The 18,667-nt window shown below is 42.4% G+C and overlaps 2 protein-coding genes across 5 annotated transcripts in view; both read right to left on the bottom strand.

Moving 5' to 3' along the window:
• Positions 1–1,997, bottom strand: part of VASH2 (vasohibin 2) — a 32,481-nt gene extending 30,484 nt beyond the window's left edge. Inside the window, exon 1 of the mRNA XM_048936072.1 lies at positions 1,969–1,997. The gene's annotated coding sequence lies outside the window, so the exon portion shown is untranslated. The remainder of the gene's footprint in view (positions 1–1,968) is intronic.
• Positions 723–11,418, bottom strand: FLVCR1 (FLVCR heme transporter 1). 4 transcript variants are annotated; one of them, XR_007375108.1, is made up of 12 exons: positions 10,669–11,418; positions 8,904–9,048; positions 8,237–8,377; positions 7,874–7,941; positions 7,564–7,667; positions 6,292–6,402; positions 5,893–5,998; positions 5,570–5,681; positions 4,840–4,907; positions 2,970–3,429; positions 2,682–2,725; positions 723–2,061 (listed from the first exon to the last, which is right to left on the bottom strand). XR_007375108.1 is itself a non-coding variant. In XM_048936067.1 (12 exons), exons 1-12 carry the CDS (start codon positions 11,269–11,271, stop codon positions 2,036–2,038), a joined length of 1,629 nt encoding a protein of 542 aa, XP_048792024.1. In that variant the 5' UTR covers positions 11,272–11,418; the 3' UTR covers positions 723–2,035. The 4 variants fall into 4 exon arrangements, 3 of the variants coding, with proteins under 3 accessions (XP_048792024.1, XP_048792025.1, XP_048792023.1); XM_048936067.1 differs by having other exon boundaries at positions 723–2,103; positions 3,371–3,429; XM_048936068.1 differs by having other exon boundaries at positions 3,371–3,429.
• Positions 11,419–18,667: the final 7,249 nt, after the last annotated feature.

Below are 18,667 nucleotides of genomic sequence, written 5' to 3'. Positions count from 1 at the left end.
TCTTCACAATCTCCAAGAGAACAAAGACAAGCAGTATATAACACAGGTCTTACAAGAAAATGCATTTCTCTTAAGCATATTTTTGCTTATTCCACCCTATTCTGTGTATTAACAATTTCTCTTCACAGATTTCAGGCAGCACATTGCATGTAGGGGGGATAAAACATGGATACAACAGCTTAGCTTGTGGGCTATGAATTGTCTGTAGTCTCTAATGCTCCAGAAAGTGTTACAAGTACAGCAAGATAAAAGCCAACACCACATTCCCATTCACAAAGTAAAACTATTGAATTCACGGAATGGAAAATGAGAGGCGATACATACGACTTAACCCAATTTCACTCAGTCATACACACAGCAGTCCAAAGCTTTTTCAAAAAGCATTTTTTCCACTAGGAATCGTAAGTTGGTAACAGCAGACACACGCTCCTGTGATACGCAGAAGAGCATACTTAAAGCACAAATTAATGCATGGAATTGGGATGGCTCCCTCACATGGTTTCTGATTGTGTCCTCTCACAGCTGGCACACACGATCCCATTTCTGGACTGATTACTCTTTAAGCAGTTTTGATTCTTAGTCTCTGCCAGAAGAGGGCTGAGCCACCATCAGACTGCTCAGAAAGTCAGAAACACTATTTCCAATTCCAGACACATTTGATTGATATTATTTAAAAAAAAAACAAACAGAAAGCAAAAAATAAAGCCCCAGCTACCCCAAACCAGTTTCTGCCACAAGCTAGAACCTTTTTTTTTTTTTCTTTTTGTGAAAAGATGAGAAGAGTATTGGTTTATTTGTTCCTCATTTTGCCACTTAGCCTTTTATTTCTATACTTAGTTCTTGCCCAGAAATAGCTTTCAAATAAATACATACTCACAGGTTTCCGACTTTCAAGTTCCTTCTGATCTGCATTAAATCTAGGATGTAATTAAGTCTTCATTATTAGGAATATTTTCTTTTCAGGAACCCTGCAGGCTTTTTAGCATGCCAAAAATCTTGTTTGGACAATTTCAGAGGGCAGCCAAGTAATTTGGCAGAAGATGAAAAACACAAGGAGCCAGTAGGGCTAGAATAGTTTTCAATAATCAACTGAAAACAACTAAACAAACTGGAATCTAGTAGGGAAAGGAATTTCCAAAATAAATTAAGAGCTCAACTTTAGAGTGTTTAGCAGACATGTAGAAAGTATTCTGGATGCTGCCAAAGACTCTATGGGACGTCTGAAAGCACATCCATTCTGTATACCTGTATTCTGTGGAAGAGTTATATATATGTATGCATGTATCATAGTGTCACCACTTCTCTAAAGGCAAAAATCATTCAGAAAGCAAAAGGAAGGAACTTTCACTTTGCTCACTCAGGCTGAAAATGTGTACACCCTTGAACGGGGCAGCTGGTATCAGTCGCTCCATGTAAGAACTGAGATAAACAAGGTACCTCTACTTCCACTCCTATCCTCTTGCCTGCCATTTGAACATCTCTTTTCAGCTATCTCACACAGGACTCCTCTCATAGAGCTTGCCTCTCCAGGAGCCACAAAGCATGCCCACTTTCCCTCTAGTGCTGGCTCCAGCAGAGGCATGGGCTTGTTTTGGAAAGACCAATGTTCAGATATGCCTGGCTTCTTCAGATACATACACTGCCACTCAGCCTACTCAGGTCTAAAGCATTTATCACACAAAACACTAACTTAAGAGGAAAGCTTAGAGGCTAGGTTAAGAAAGCTACAAATACAGGTTCTGTTTATATATTAAAAAAAAAATCTCTAAATCTTTAGAGAAACAAGGCAGAAGAAAAGCATTTAATTATACTTAACACCTTGAAAGACTATCTTGGGAGTTGCAAAGTTCTCCATATCAATTTGTAACCCACAGAAAAACTTCAAGCAGGATTCAACCTGCTGGATGGCACTACAGCTGTAGGAACACAGAGACTGCATCACTAATGGCACTGAAACTGCAGGCTCACCTGAAAGGCTGCTAAAGCCTCAATGCTGCTAACTCTGGCTGGACTTTTCAGTAGAAGAGCCTCAGTATTACTGTAGGGATGTCAGTTCTGGAGCTGGGTAGATAGTACACGGGGTGAAGAATAATATCAGTAGCACTGCAGTGAGAAATAATACAAACAATTATAATACAAAAGCAAAGAAGCGTACTTAGTAGCTAAGACTCATTATTTAAACAGCAAGTATTTCATCAGACAAAGAGAAACATCACTATTTTCCTTTCAGTCACCCTTACAGCTCTTGACTGTGAGGAACAAGACATTATTTACTGTTAAGTTACACAGTGAGCACAAAAATTTTACAGGAGACAAATGATACAACGTAACACAGAGAAATAAATGGAGGGGAAAGAAAAAAACAATACAACAGATAAAGCACATTTTTGAATACTCCACAAACATTCAGGAGGTTTAACAAGCAAAATGGAATTTCTTCAGCAGCACTGGCCAAACTCAAGATGAGGCAAGGATCTTCTTTACTTTGTAAAGGCACCATCTCTTTGTAAACACATGTTCCTCTCATTTGAACTGAGAAAGCACTCAAAATATTCAGGAGGCAACCTGTGCAATCATATTCCATTGCCTGTGAATACTTCACCATAGATAGATAGATAAATCAATGGTCTTTCTTCTTCTTTTTTTTCTATTTAATAAGAAATGTATTTTCTTCAACATACCTAGTAGGAAGCTCTTTAAATCTCCCCAGAAATGCTTGATGAACCTACAAAAAAAAGCATTTTCTCTCATCTTCCACTATCTATCAAGAAGTTTCACGGCAAAAGAAACTCAACACACATAATTGCAGTTATCACGTTTTCAGAATTGTGCTATAGACAGTTTCCCAGAAGGAAATACTGTCTTACATCAGAGACATTAAAAAGAAGTATGAATACCCTCCAGTCATGCAGCTATCTACTGCGACTTGGTAAAAGCACTAGAAAGAACTGAACAAGAAATTAACTAACTTCTGATTTCCTGGGGAGAAGATACTTCTGATCATGACTATACTTCAGGATTCCAAATGCACATTTTGGTGTGCATCCTGAACATACAGTTCTTCCCAAAATGGAGAGCATTAGGGGGTTGGACTCGATGATCCCCAGAAGTCCCTTCCAACCCCTATGACTCTGTGATTCATTAACGAAACAGCAAAACTTGTAGTCTGTTACAATAAATATTCCATACAAAGTCCTATTGTTTATATCTTGGGCAAAATGAAGTCAGCATCTTCATAGCTGTCCACATAACTGTCACCAAAATCACCAAACATTTTACTACTCATACACATAAATCCAGTGACTATACTAGTTTTGCTAAGCATTCAACAGAAATTGTGCGTTTCTAAGCCGTCTTCTTTCAGGCTTACAAATCTGACTGAATTTTTAATGCAGTACAAGTTTCACGTTCTGGATTGTCAACTGGTACCTGTGGGAAAAAGAAAGCAGTAATCAAGAATTGAGCTGTAATACAGCCAAAGCCACTTTCAACCTCAGTACTCTTAGGTAACTATTGAGTTAGACTACAGTATGTTAGACCACAATAGTACATGTAGTTTATCAACTAGAAGAGACATTTACAGAAAGCTCTATTTTCCATTCTCTTTTTGATTAAATAAAAAAAAAAAAGAACCCCAAAAAAATCCATGGAATTGAGCTTCCTTAGTTTACAGCATATAGATATTTATCACATGGAAATTAACTTCCATTTTTTTTCCTCCATCAGGTTTAAATATGGGAGAATCTTAATCAAGGTTTAGAATTGGTATTATTTTAGATTTATTCACACAGGCAGCTGTTCTACATTTATTAACACAGGCAGCACTCCCCTATGATAATGCTGCAGTGAGAACACTACACTTCTGTGTTACTGGGGTTAATATTCATGAAGTTGTGTGACAATCTAGCTAATTAACAAGGTAATGAGTGTAAGTGGAACAGTCAGGGACTGCTATGTACAAGTCACCACGTCCATCTCCATGATAACCCTAACCCAAGCTGATAAACACACAGTCATACCGTGCAGGCATGACCACACAGGTTTCAGGTAAAAAAAAAGTCTGCTTGCGTGGCATTGACTTGCAAGTTTCTGAACCTTAAGTCCTAAAGCTGCTTGCAGATGACCAGAGCTGTTGTATATGCAAGACATCTTTATAATACAAAGATGCATATGAAGGACCTTAAAACATCTGACTTCAGAAAGCTGATTTCCTTAACTGAATCAAAAGGGTCAAGAAAATAACAGCACTGAAAAAAGTTTCAGGTGTTGGTTTTAGTTCAACTCGTGACTGTGTTTAGTTGTAAAAGCTGCTGAACCATGGTCTTGGAACCTCATAAACAGCAGGAAGCACAGTGTTCATTCTCCCATAGCTCGATAGGGTGCTCAGACAAGAACAACCTGGCTCTTCATGAAAGCACAGAATAAGAATGCAGCGTGACTTCAGTTCATCAGACACAGACTTCACTTACAGGAACGGCAGGTGTTTAAAATAAAACGTGTCATCTATAGCATGACCTCCTAAAGCAATATGCAAAAAAAGCCCCACAATTTACAAAACTACTTACAAACATGGAAAAATAAATAAACCCTACACTCAAGAAGAGATGAATACCAGCCATATAAAATTCAGGAAAATCTGAGAGCAGAGACTTCTCATGGAAGCTAAGGAGAGAAACATTATCTGATGGCAGCATCCCACACGGCTCCATCCTTACAAAGCAGCACCAAAACTGTCACACAGGAAGTTTTTGTCAATCGCTCTTTTCTGCCAATATTAATTCAGTAGAAGCCAGCCATTCAAGTGTAATAATATCACAGTGTAAAAGAGTCACCACTTACAGCTTTCACATCCATATTCATAATCCCTGAATTCACATTGTGTCTTCGCAGATCTGATTTTATTAAGGCTGGGGAAAAAAAGAAAAAAAAAAAAAAAGAGAAAGTTGATTTCCAGCTTTGTAATGACATGCATTTCATGGGCACGTGCAAACACTAAGAAGCTGCTTTCAGCACTGACTCAAAATACATCATTGACTTTTGTAATTTGAAGTGGTGACAATTGGAACTTGCTCCTCACAAGTCACATGGAAAAAAATGACAATAAAAGCTTTTAAAACATAAGTACCTAAAGCAAAGCTTAGTGGTTTTGTCATTTCCAGCATACTTCCAAATGCTGGCTTGTCTAAACCACATCACATTAAAAAAAAAAAAAACAAAAAAAAAAACCACAGAACATCTTTTACATTTGAAACTGTCTACATTTACCAATTTGCTTATGTTCACTAACCTACTTTGAAGGCAAGCATCTGCCACAAATTCAGGACAAGGCTCAAGAAATGGGTGATGACTGGTTGTTCACCTATTAGCAACACCATCCTTAAAACAAAGTGTGTGGACACAGCAAGTATGTAAAACTTAGAACGTACCCTGCACTTCCTAGTCATTTTGGTCCTCAGCCCAGACAGAAAGTCATATACTATACACATACATCCTAAGTCTTTGAAACATCTCAACTCCACATTTTTCCCCATTTAAAAATATATCATTACTTACATTTCTGCTTAATTACCTGTCAAGATAATGCCCACGAACAGCCAAGCACAAAGAAAGAGGTTTCCTGCACGAGGACTGTAGTCTGTTGTAAGCTTTCCTTGAACAAGCGTAAAGACAATTCCAAATATCTACAAACAAGTCAATCCATCAGTACCACATCAAGAAGAGTCAAACTCACACCATATCATACTGAACCAAATAATAATTTTAAAATATATATATTTTAAAAGGACAACACCACCACAACGGAGATCAGCAGCCAAATCTAAGGAAGACTTAGACTCTAGCAGAGCAGCCTTCCTGAACTTTACACCAGTTGAATAAATAAGGTGAAGTAACCTGTGCTGATGCATTGAGGAGACCTGAGGAAGTGCCTTCAGACTCTGGGTATGTAATTTCCACTGCAAATTCAAACCCGAGTGGCAGATAGCCGGTCATGAAGAACCTGTTGAAGAAGAAAACAAGAAAATGGTGGATATGGCTTTCATCTGTTACTATGGCTATGAAAATCAAGCATCAACACCTGGTACCCTATTATCTGCTACTCTGAACTGTTTGTTTTCAAGATCTAATATGATTCAATGCTTGCTTTGCCTGCCAAATAAACCACATTAGCTACACAGACATAGGTTGAGAGCATGGTGACAGAACACACAGTAGAAACACTGAGTTAAAGCAGTCAAATGCTATCTCTGAGCAGAACTGCAATCAGCCTTCTAGCCTCCTTTCATCACTCACCCAAGCACTCCTCCAGTCACAAACACCACTATAAGGTATCCGAGGTCCAGCGTGAAGGTGAATACCACCATCCCAATGAAGGAGAGAATGTAAACAATCAAAATAGTTTGCCTGCAACGCAACAACAATAAAAACATATTAACATTTTAAACATAAGGTCATAGCACATTGTTGAAGTACAGAAGAATAATATAAACATTATTTACTCTCTTGTTAACAACTGACTTTCTACAATAATTAAATTAGCTTCCTGTAACTCTAACTTAACCATATAATGCATTTTAGTGAGAAGACATTCGTACCCCAGCTCCTTATTGCCTTAGTTACACGGCTGCTTCATTCAAGGCCAAGAGAACTACTCAGACTCTCAAAGAACAAATAATTGTACAGGAAACCATTACCTCAAGACTATTTTAGTTCTCCTTTAGTTCTGTGCTGCACCTCTTGGCCATTCTGCAGCACAATCCATTATATAAAGATCAAAACAGCAGCAGCCAAATCAATATCAGTGTTTAAAAATTAAAAAAAAAAAAAAAAAAAATCAGTCTAAGAAGTCAGAAAAATAAATAAAACATTTTAAATCTGGAATGAGGGATGTAACCCAAAACATTAAAGCATGCACCACACATTTATAAGCCAAATTCACAGCGCTAGCATCCTGTAGGTTTCTACAGCGCTCACATGTGAGAATCACCAAAGGAGAACTCTTCTGCTGTCAGCAGAGGAAGCACTGCCCACTCCTGGAGGGGCACCACAGCACAGGTGATGGACCCAAGAGCTCTTACACCAAAACAGAGTTCTGCTGCATGATCATCCACTGAACAAAAGCCAATGTTGTGCTTCTTAACAGGTCCAGAAGTCATATAAGAACTGGGAATCCCTCAACTGGGTGCTTCACACAACAAGGGAGGGTAAGTTTTGAGCCTTTATGGTTTCCACAAAGAAGGAACCTACTGGGTTCCTTCTGGCCACTACACGTAGGACACACACTTTTCTTGATAGCATTACATTCCCTGCAGAGACAGGAGTAGACGGAAAACCCTTCACGTCTTTGCATTCTCCACAACTCCCTCTCATTTCTTTTGGTCAAGAACCAGTAACAGAGCGTCAGACTTCTGCTGAAGCCTCTGAAACTCATCTTCATCAAGGCTGCTAGAAGATCAGGGATGTGCTGCATTTTATCATCAGCTCACCTCCACACTAGCAGTATTTTTCTAACATAATTGCACCAGACTCCTACCCTTAGCCCCATACATGCCTACCCACACTTACTTGTACGTTTTAGTGTAATCCAGCCACAAACCACAAATAATCGAACCCACCATTCCTGCCACCACCAGTGTCAAGCCAATTCTCCCAGCGTTCACTTCTTCTCCCTTTCAACAAATATTTATATGGTGCTCATTAATAACTTGTTTCCACTCAGAGTCAAGTTCAGACCTCTTGGCAGTCATAAGGCAAACATTCCTATGACTCCCACAGCTGTATGATGCAAGAAACTGTATGGGGGGGTACAAAGGAAACCAAACCAAATCACCTCTGCAAATATAAAATTAAAAAACAAAAACAAAACAATACTTACCTCATAATGAGTTACTATCATCTGGTTTAACAATGTGGAAACAGAATAAAATGTTCCAGTCATAATTCCTGCAACAGCAAAAGAGCAGCTTCAGTCACCCCACATCTAGCAACACAGATCTACTACCACAGAGTTAATCTTTTGGCATCCAAGACTCAGACCAGAGGAATAACCTTTCATCTACCATACGCATCTCTTCTCCAGACCTATAAATGGCATCTCAAATACTGCAGGGTTTTCCATAGGCTTCTTAATATGTTTGACATCCCTCCCTCAGCCAAAAAAAACACAATTAAACCTCACCATGCTTCTGGCACACATTGGAACTGCTCTGCCAGACAACAGCAAGACAGAACCACTTACCATAGCTGATCAGTAGAAGTACAAACGGGACATTTTTGATCAAATTAATAATTGACTGCTTGTAGGAGTAATCCTCAGGAGGCATAGCTTGCAGGAGTGCTTGAGAGTGACTGGGAGGGTATTTGGGCTTCTCTTCAAACACTAGGGGAAAAAAAAGATTTTCATCTGTATTTACCAGAGTCATGCCTGTTTCTTTCTTGAAAGATGAAGTCTTCTAGTTCAGTACATTTAACAGGATTAATTTGTCTTTTCAATGCTTCCAAATATACATTCTAGATTTTCCTCATGCAAGAAACAAGTCACAGCCAGAATAGATGCGTTAATTAACTTGTTCACATCTCACTGCTGCCAGCATATAGTTAGAGCCTGACTTCACATGCAGCATCCCTAGCCCTTCACATCTAAATTGTAAGAATAACAGAAAGAATTTCCATTACATCATAGTGTCCTCATGGGTTCTAGCAAAAAACCTGTGTCCTGATATTGCTCCACGTGAAGCATGACACACAGTAACGTCTGTCTCTTAGCCCTGATACCACAGTGAGCACAAGTAACCTGAGAAGAGGTAAACTCAACTGCGGAGGGCTAAGTCAGATGCCCGAAGTACAACAGCATAAACACCCCCTATGGCCACAGCACTTTCACACTGTAAGAACAAAACACTTACCAACTCCTGTTAAGAAGAACAAAAGTGTGGATACTATTGCTGTTCCATAGAACATTATGCTTATATTATGTGCCATTAGATCAATATCATCAGGGGTATTTGGAACCAAGACAGGTGGCAACAAAAAGCCAATGGCAGTGCCAAGCTGTAAAAGCAAGAAAAGAAACAAAAAAATCATTTTCCTGACATTTTGGGTATATGTATAAAGCATTAAGAAATGTCAAGAAACAACAGCCTTAAATTACTCTGCAACTTGTCTCAACCACTCATACAAAACTAGGCTGTATTCTTAAGTGCAAGAACAAATTCTTAGACTTAAAAAAAAAAAAAAAAAGCTGCATCTATTTCAGGTTAAAATAAATAAAATGTCAATGACTGTCAGAATGGCAAATTCACAACTCAGAGCACTCACACCAGAGATGTGCCAGTAGGCTCTCAAAGCAGCCTTTGTGCATTTATTTGCCTTGTAAGTCTTTCCCTACTTTCCCTCCCCCAAAGGCCATCAGATTTAAGCAGCATTCAGTGTTCACCTGAAGAACTCATTTCTTTTTACCCTCACCCTTCAGTGTATGAAGCTCATAAACAGAGTACACTATTATGCTTTCTCTTAATATGTAGGACTTTTATTCGCCATCAGAGCAGTGCTATGTAGTTACCCACAATCGTCCTGTGCCACCATTTTTTTTATTTTTTATTTTTTAACCTTCTTCATACAGAGAACTGCAGTAGAGAATTATGGTCAGAAGGATCAAGAAAGAACCTGCTATACCCAACTGAGAAACTACTTTTGAAAACATGGTGCTCAAAACAACCCTTGACAAGCAAACAGCCGCACTCTCAGATATATGTTTCAGCTGCAAGTAAGCAGCACTTCAACAGATAATGTGTGTGATCCAGGACAATCCTTGCACTGCTGTTCCTCTCCTTCCCCAGCATCAGAACTATGCACAGCCCCACACCCAGTTTCTGCACTAGTTGAGGAAGCCTTGGCCACTGTCCTGCCAAATGGAGGCCCTAGCAGCTCCTTGCCACTGGAAGGACAGGTGAGCGTCTGAAGTGCAGAGATGTAGCTGACAAAGAAATCTTAAACCTGATTGTGGATAGCAAAAAGGCACAGGATTAATTGTAGTGGGAAAGCAATAGAACAGCTGTTAATACAGAAGTAGAATATAGCAAGAACCTTAACCTAAATATTACCAATAATCCAAAGTGCACAGTCATAAATCATCAGACTCATGAGACAAGAAACATAACCTCTATTATCTTAACGAAACCACACCTAAGACCTAAGCCTGCACCAGCGACCTTGGTGGGAGTTTCACCATTTTGCTGCCACAGATGAGCAGGGACAGGGCTGAGAATAAGGTGATGGGGGAAGAACAGGGAGCAGCGCTCATCTCCACCTGTGCTTCCAGAGGTGCCCGGTCCAGCTCTGATAAACCAGCAGGGGACGTGAGGAGATCGGACTCAGTTACACCGTCACCTCACACCGCCTATGGGGGAACATTACTCCTCAGAAACAGCGGCGAGGCAGTTGGCACAGGTGCCCAGGGACGTGTGGAGGCACCGTCTTTCGGAGGCGTTCAGGAAACCGGAGATGCGGCACTGAGGGACGCGGTCAGCGGGCAAAGCGGCGATGGGTCGGGGTTGGACGGGATGACCTCAGAGGTCTCTCCGACCTTAATTCCCCGTGACTCGTGGCACTTCACTCCGCCTCAGCCCACCTCCCCGGCACGCAGGCTCGAAGCCGGCGCCAGCCCCTCACCTGATTGCCCAGCACGGCCACGGAGCAGGCGGTGGAGACCTCGGCGGGGCCGAACCAGACGGAAGCGATGCGGGAGGGCAGCCCCAGGATGAAGACCTGCGCGACGGCGCACACGGCCTGCGCCGCCATGGTGAGCGCGTAGCGGCTGGGCGCCAGGCTGGCGCACTTGAGCCACGCGCCCAGCGCGTTCAGCCCCGCGCCCAGCAGCGCCGTGAGGCGCAGGCCGCGGGCGTCCAGCAGCCAGGTGGCGGGCAGGATGAGCGGCACGTAGGCCACCATGTACACCATGGAGAGCCAGTCTATCTCCGTGAAGGACACGCCGTAGAAGTGGACGAAGACGTTGCTAAGGATGCTGTACTGGATCCACTGGAAAGCGTTCACCAGCGAGTAGCAGCTGAACACGGCCAGCACCGCCAGCCGCCGCCGCGACAGCCGCGTCTCCGCCCGCCCGCCCGCCCCGGTCCCGGCCGCCGCGCATCCTCCGGGGCCGCCGTTCTCCGCTTCCTTGCCGGGGAGGAAGCCGTTGTGCTGCGAGGCTCCCAGCATCTCCCCTCTCTCTCCCTCCGCCTCCCCCTCCTCTTCCTCGCTGCCGTCCTCCACCATCTCGGCCGTCTCCCCGCCCAGCTTCCCGGCAGCGGCGGCCTCAGCCTGGCTCCGCCGGCGCTCACCGCCCCGCGAAGTCAGCGCTCCGCCGCCGGGCGCAAAGCAACCTCGGGCGCCCGGCGCGGGCAATGGAAGCCGAGAGGCGGGGCGCGGCGCGGTGGGAGGCGGAGCCGGGCGCGGCTGCCTCCAGCTGCGGGCGGCGGCGCTGAGGGCGTTCCCCGCGTCGCTAGCTCGAGCGCCGGGTGCGCGCTGCTTCCAGAGCACGGCGGGAAGGTGCTGTTTCTGCACAGAACGGTCCCTGTTTATTCCTGGTGCTGAGTTGCGTTATGAGTGGTGTCGCTTGCCGACAGGCTGCCCTTGTATTCTCCATTTACAGTCTTTTACCTGAACCTCGGAAGTGTTTCAGTGCAGACGATGGGAAGCATATGGAGACAGAAATGACGTAAATAATCCCCACAGCGTCCCCGAGGGAGCAGCAGCATAATCTCATTCCCGTAAAGTCTCTCTCAGTTTACGCACCCTGTGCCGCAGGGCCGGGTGGCTGCAGGTCTGTGTGTGGCACCCTCCCATCAAGCACCCTGCAGGCGGCATCCGCTGCAGCCCCGCCGCAGACAGCTCCAAGGAAACGGCCGGTGCTCTCCTCAGCCCACAGCTTTGTCTCTTTGCAGCTGCGGTGCGAAGGAATGCACTGATGGGTTAACATGCAGAGGGCAAAGATGGAGGTCTGACTGGAGGCAAAGGACACCCAGGACTGGCACTAGGGAACGTGCCTCTGCCCTGGTCTTTCACTGCATCAAGTGCCATAGGCATTCCTTGTTTCCACCCAACCTCTGCAGTTTGATGTGATGTACCTCCCAGAAATCAGGCTGTGTGGCTCACACATAGCACGTGTAGGCCGTCACTTGTCACCTCAGTAAGCGATACTCCCTCAAACCTTGCCCGGTATGTGTTTGTGTAGGAGTGGTATCTGGCAACACTACCGTGATTTATAATTCTGCCGCTCTGGACAATGTGCCGTTATAAAAATGGATTGTTCTCCAAAGAGCATTAGGAAAATACCACAATATTTAAGTTTGTTACTGGCTTCTGTGGGAAATCATTTTGCGTGTGCTCAGCAAATAACGTACTGCACATTGTTGGTGCATATGTTTGAGCCTAATCAGATTTGTGTATGAGTGGTAGATGGGCTTAGCCACCAGCCTTAATTTTCCTCGCTAATTATGATTTGGTATTTTAGTTAACATCAGGTGATCTATTTAAGCCACAGTTCCTGATCTAATTTAGAGCATGAATTTAGAGCTATGAATAAATTCTTCAAAATTCTAACTTGGCTATATCTGCTTTCCCTGAGCACTTAGCTAAGACACGGTAGTGATGACTGCAGGCACTGCGGATTTTTAGAGGCTACTGGAAGCAAATCTTGAATTCACAGATCACAGATAAGCAAACTGCTTTTTTTGCAATTAAGTTATCTATATCAGATTCAGGCCCTCTTTGCCTCCTTCATTCATTCCAAGAAAAAGCCTGGTCTAGCTGTACTTCTCTTGTACCAGATCAGGTGCTGGGTAAATTCATTTATTCTGGCTGACTTCAGAGTTGAAGTGCTATTTGCTGCAGAAGCACAGCTTTGTTAAAAATAGGACTTTGTTTTGGTTCCTCTTCTTCTTAGACATCAAAGCAACAGAAGAGACTGCTTTCACTTTAGGTGTGTCAGTGCAACAGGTCAGTAGATGTGCTGAAAAAATATCTTGAGGCCACATCTTGATACTTCCAACAGTATCTGTTTGTGGTCACTGGAGCCTGGCCATCTACACTGCTTCTAAAGCAGTTCTTAGCACAAGGTTGGCCTGGTATAGTCAATGTTCAGTATTTAGGATGAGCTGGGAGCTCTCCCACCTGTCCAGCTCATTCCGACATAGGAGAATTTCACCCTGTAGTAGGCCTTGCAGCTGAGGAAAGGACCACAATTTTTGGGGAACACAGGTATAGTTCTTGTTCTTTCCAAAGAAGGTGTAAACAGTGATCTAATTTCATTTAACTTTTTTTTTCCATTGTATTTTAGATGACCTTGCAGTTCATCCAACGATAACATTTACCCCTACAGACATAGGAAATGAGGCTTTGTTCTTCTCTCATTCTTCTTTTTCCTACTGTTACACTGCTGACTGTGCAGCAGGCAGATTTAGTGCTGGTGAATATGCTCTGAGTAAGATTCAAGTTCAACCTGCTCTAGAGCTGCAGATGTGTCTGAGCTTTCACTTTCACAGCAGACAGACAGCATCCTCTTTGCATCACAACACACAAAGCTTCTTTTGCTTTTAACACAGGAATCTCGCACAGAAGAAATAACTGAACACCTTTCTCAAAATGATGTCTGAGGCAGTGAAAAAAGCACCTGGTTGCAATGGACATAACAAGGCAGTGCAGATGCTTGGTATGAGGGAGAAGAGGCACAGCCTGGCTTGCACCTCAGAGGATATGTTGCCCTCAAAGCAGTGGAGATCAGGAGACTTTAGAGAAGATCCTAAGCCTGGCAGTAGAATGAGCACCTGGATGAAAGTTAGCTCCCATAAGGAAAGTGGATTTTTTCCAGAAAGAAGTAAGTTTCTTCATAACTCATCAACTTGAAGTTAAGTACATCACTGCCACAGCTACACTGATGTTAGTAAAGTAAAACCAGGCTGACTTTGATGTGGTAAAGTCAATGCAATTTCATCTCTCGGACATGTGATTTATCTCCAGAATTACCTTTCTAAACAGGAAAGGAAAAGGCAGAACAAATTAACAGCAGTAGGAAAAATCTTTGATACTTGCATACCAGCTTTTTACACTGCTGTATTTCATAGGCTACACAACCATTACTTCTGATTTACATCTGTTTGCGTGAGAAGCAGGGCCAAGGACATTGTTGAACAGCAGGAGAAAGTTCTCCTCTGAGAAACAGCCACTGGAAGAGCTCACTTAAAATGTGCATCCTTGGAGTTCTATGTTTCATGGATAATTTATGAAGCAAAAAACAGAAGACTGGTGTCAAGGTTTGCAGGACAAATTTAGCTTAGAACTGCTGCTAACCTTTTTCAATCTAGCCTCTCATCCAAAATCTGACCCTGTTACTGTAATATATTGTCAATTGAAAAAGTGATGTATTTTCATAACTATTTCCAAACTTTAATCTTTCAGATTATGCCTTCTTTGGATGAAACACCATAAAGAAGTTGCCTTTTTATTTCATTCAGAGCATATAACAAAACAAAGGAAAGTCAGCTATGCAGTGCTGCTTTCAAGGTGTAATTAGCTTCCTAACACTCTTAGTCGCATTCTTCTTCCAAACCTCACAACAGCATCTAAGCCCTCCACCTAGAAATCCATAAGTGTGTGTATCTTGGTGAAACTTGAGCCTGAGGGTAGGAATCTGAACTGAACATTTCATTGGGACTGGCACTGTAGAACACTGCCAGAACACCAACACTTGTTCAGAAATAAAATTGGAATTTTCCAATATTTTACTGTGTGCTCCTGGCACACAATTCAGTTTTCCAGGATTTTCTGTTTGTAATGTTTCAAACCGTGTCAGTCTTTACTGTCAAGAATTTAAATGTTATTTTACAAAGCACTCGACTCCCAGTTACACTGATCGCAGTGCAGGGACAACCTCCATTGAAGAAATGCACTGCGTACTTGTCTTTAGACAAAAAATAATAATCATAATAAAAATCTAACAGCAGCTTAAGAAAGTGATTTCAGAACAAAAGATCTGAAGTTCCAACTGAGCTGGAAATGAACTATTTTAGCAAGATATCAAACAAACCTCAGTAAGCTGGACTTGAAATAAAGCGGTTAAAGAGTTGCGTGTTTAAATTTCTTCATTGAAAGCTGTTAAGAGAATACAGGGAAAATGTAAACATCCTCTTCCTCCTATGCAGTCCTCATTTCAGCAACATTCGCCTGCTCTCCCCACAACATAAAGCCTTAATCTCTCTCACAGAATGAGCATCTGCAATACAAAGCACTTAACTGAAGTTTGCTGGTAGATGAACTCCAGGTGCTTGTCTGGGCACCTTAATTTTGGAACATAATTGCCCATAGCAGGGATGTTTGTCTGTGACCTGTACGCAAATTTTTTATACTGGCAGGCACACAGAAATATACCCTTACTTAAGCATCAGAGAAAAGTTCTCAATTTTGAAACATGGGGAGTGATAAGTGAGCAGGGTACTCTTCTGTAAATAATATTAGAAATTAGCATTCTGAGATGTCTCCATCCACACAAAAGATGGAGAAATGTACATCTGGTGCTTCTGTTGTGCTGCCATCTGGTTTTCCTTTTGTAGTCTCAGCTGTCAGTCTGTTATACGTAACAGAATTTTTCTCCTGAGTTTCCAAGCAAAGCAAGTGGGGAAAAATGTTACATACACAGAATTTGTGTTTAAAATAGATAGATAGATAGATAGATAGATAGATAGATAGATAGATAGATAGATAGACAGATGGATAGATAGATGGATGGATAGATAAAAAGTGAACAAATCCAGTAGGTAAAATGTGTTGGGTTCTTATTCAGCATGGATAAGAGCTTCTTCATCTGTCACAAAAAGTGTAACCTCCATCTGAATCCTTTATAAACTGTAAACAACAACAACAGTGCCCATCTTCATAACAATTAATAAAAATCATGAGATGCAGAGGGTTGCCTCTAAGGAACATTCTCATTTTCAGCAAGTACTCATTCATCCAAACAGTGGTTAACTTTTGAGAAGAGCTTCAAAGCATTTTTTGTTGTTACTGCACAAACTCTTCCCCTAATACTCTGTTCTCTGCAGCAACGCACAATGGCAGACAGTCTCAATCTCAAATTCTTTTGTGAGAGAGATCAAATGACATCAGCCTCAGTTAACAAAGCACTGTGGGACAGAAGTGATTAGAAAAGCCATGTTAACATTAAGAAAAAAATGCCATGTGTCTGACAGCTTTGGTAGAATGCTGAATAACTGGCCAATGAAAGCATCATTCAAAGGAATAAGGATAAAACATCACCTTCGCTTCTAGGAGGTCTCAGATAACTTGAGAGCTGCAGCAATTTAATGCAGTACACTTGTGACAAAACACCATAACAGGACTTCAGTTTCACCACTCTCTTTTACTACCTGCTTCATCACAACCACGTGCACACTCTTTAAAAATCAGATGGAAGAGAAATGTGGATTTGGATCTACTGAGAGCCAAGTATGGAAATGTACTTGTATTATAAAGACAGATTGCTCACCCAATCTTGAGAAATGTCGTTACTCTTACTACTGAGGAAACCCAAATATTTACTAACAGCTTGAAGTTCCCAATTGCTCTCTGAAGAAGTTATCAGCAGGAAGAGAGCCATGTTTCTTAACGGCCTACATCTATTCCATAGGGAAGATGTTGGCTGACCTCAGCATAACTAAAAATCAGAGGGATTTTTTTTGTGTAGACTTGAATTAAAACAAAACAATGCCTGCCCCGGCCCCTGGCTGCGATAGCACATTATGGAAAATGCAATAACATTCCTGCAGCCTACATCACTTGAACAGGAACTCAGCCATCCAGACACCAAAAGGGACTTTTTCTGCTCCTTTGTTGGGAAAGCACTGCAAGCATTCTTCAAAGACCCCTTTAGACAGCTCTCTTTATAGTACGCCCAGCAAGATTCAGACTGTTTCAGATTAGCTGCAAAGCCAGAACATCGCAGGGAATGTTCTCCCTTTCACTACAGGGAAAATCATTTGGTGTTCTCCAAGGTGTCGATGAATGCATTCACTGGCATGCTTTACTGAAGCAGCTATCACATAATCTCAGCCTGAAAGCTGACATGCTGATTTACAAATTATTTATCTTTTCAAATCCTTGTGGCTCTTCTCATACGAAATAATAAGGCCAGTAAAAAAGAAAATATCGTGTTACATTATACTAAGGCTTTTCAGTGCATTAAGTTTAGAGAGAGCTCAGGAAGAGAGTTTTAAAGCGGCATACGTAAGGGGACTGATCTACCTGTTTTTGACTGAACCTATTTGTTTGGACCAAGAGAAGCAACCACTCTTTGGATCCATTCTCCTACATGGAATCTGTTTAATTAATTTCTGGTGCCGCTAAGAAAACAAAACAAGGCAGAATAGCACATGACAAGGTCAATCTCACTACAGAAATCAACATAGCAATATTCAAAACAGGAACCAGATCTGCCAGAGTGGCATTCAGACTGTTTAAGCTTCTGGAGATAATCCTGTATTTCCAATGAACTGCAAATACAGGCTAAACAGAGCATTTATGTTCCTTAAGACCTCAGATGGCACAAATGGCTGGCAGCTTTTAGAAACCCTAGGAGAGGAATGAAGAGGAATAACTTCAGTCCAAAGAATAACTTTTGATTGCTTACTTCTCTTCACAGGCAGTAAGATCTTGAGCCCCTTGGAGCTATGCACAAGACAAAAGCTGTGTTGGACAGCTATGCACGGGACAAAAGCAAGCAGACTCACAGAGCTCATGAAAAGCCATAGGTTACTTGAACATACTGGTGAAACAACACCCTGCTCAGCCCCAGCTGGGCTGGTGGCTTGGGTGCACCATGCTCAGCAACATCCCCAGGTGCCTGCTCACTGTCACCTCCTTTTCTTCTTCACTGCACAGTCAGTAACTCTCATGGTAGTGCAGCTTTTCCCAGGGTAAATGGGTGCTAGAAGCAGCAGTATTTCAGTGGGTAGCAGTGAAGGTGAAGAAGTTCAGCCTCTCAATTCAAAGCACTTAAAAACAACAGCCTATGGAAGGCTGAGCTCCAAGCTGCTACGTGAAGCCTTGATCAAATCCCAGCATCTCATTTTCACTCCAAAGGAAAAACAGGTCTGCAGGGAGCACTGACATCACCGATACTTGCCATGGCATGTAAGCCACCCTTGGTCACCCACAGTCTCCCCATCAATCACTTCTCCTTCTGCATTGATTCAGATATTGGAGAACGATAGCGGGAAGATAAAGCAGAAGGCCGAGCCTCATGCAATCTAATTATAGCATGCTTCCAGGAACTCTGCAAGGACAGATACCCTGATCGTGCCTTGTAATGTAAAGATAACAGCTGGGTAGGTCCCCTTCCAGGAAAGTACTAAAGGTTCACACATCGTGATTACATTGGTACCAGACCAACACCAAACAGCACCAGCAGCCCAATGCTGGAGAGCTTCCTGAGCACAAAGCCACGTGTCTATGCAGAGATGCAGGCACCAGTCTGTCAGCAGAGGCAGTGGGTACACAGACATCTTGGTGATCAGCTCCAAAGTTGTGCCTAAGTCTGTGTCCTACACACACTGCTAAATAAAATGAGGAGCAATACTGACCTTCCCCCTCAAGGGAAGCAATCATTTGCTGGCTGAACGAG

Source organism: Lagopus muta, chromosome 2 (assembly GCF_023343835.1).
Source record: "Lagopus muta isolate bLagMut1 chromosome 2, bLagMut1 primary, whole genome shotgun sequence".
NCBI classification, from domain to species: domain Eukaryota; kingdom Metazoa; phylum Chordata; class Aves; order Galliformes; family Phasianidae; genus Lagopus; species Lagopus muta.
Note: the sequence above shows the minus strand (reverse complement) of the source record. Positions and strands in the feature narration are given on the sequence as shown.

Coding starts and splice junctions, on each gene's coding strand:
- FLVCR1 (XM_048936066.1), bottom strand. CDS start 11,271: ATGGTGGAGGACGGCAGCGAGGAAGAGGAGGGGGAGGCGGAGGGAGAG. Junction 8,378..8,903: donor GTTCTTCTTAACAGGAGTTG/GTAAGTGTTTTG, acceptor TTTTTCCCCTAG/TGTTTGAAGAGAAGCCCAAA. Junction 7,942..8,236: donor ACTTCTACTGATCAGCTATG/GTAAGTGGTTCT, acceptor TTGCTGTTGCAG/GAATTATGACTGGAACATTT.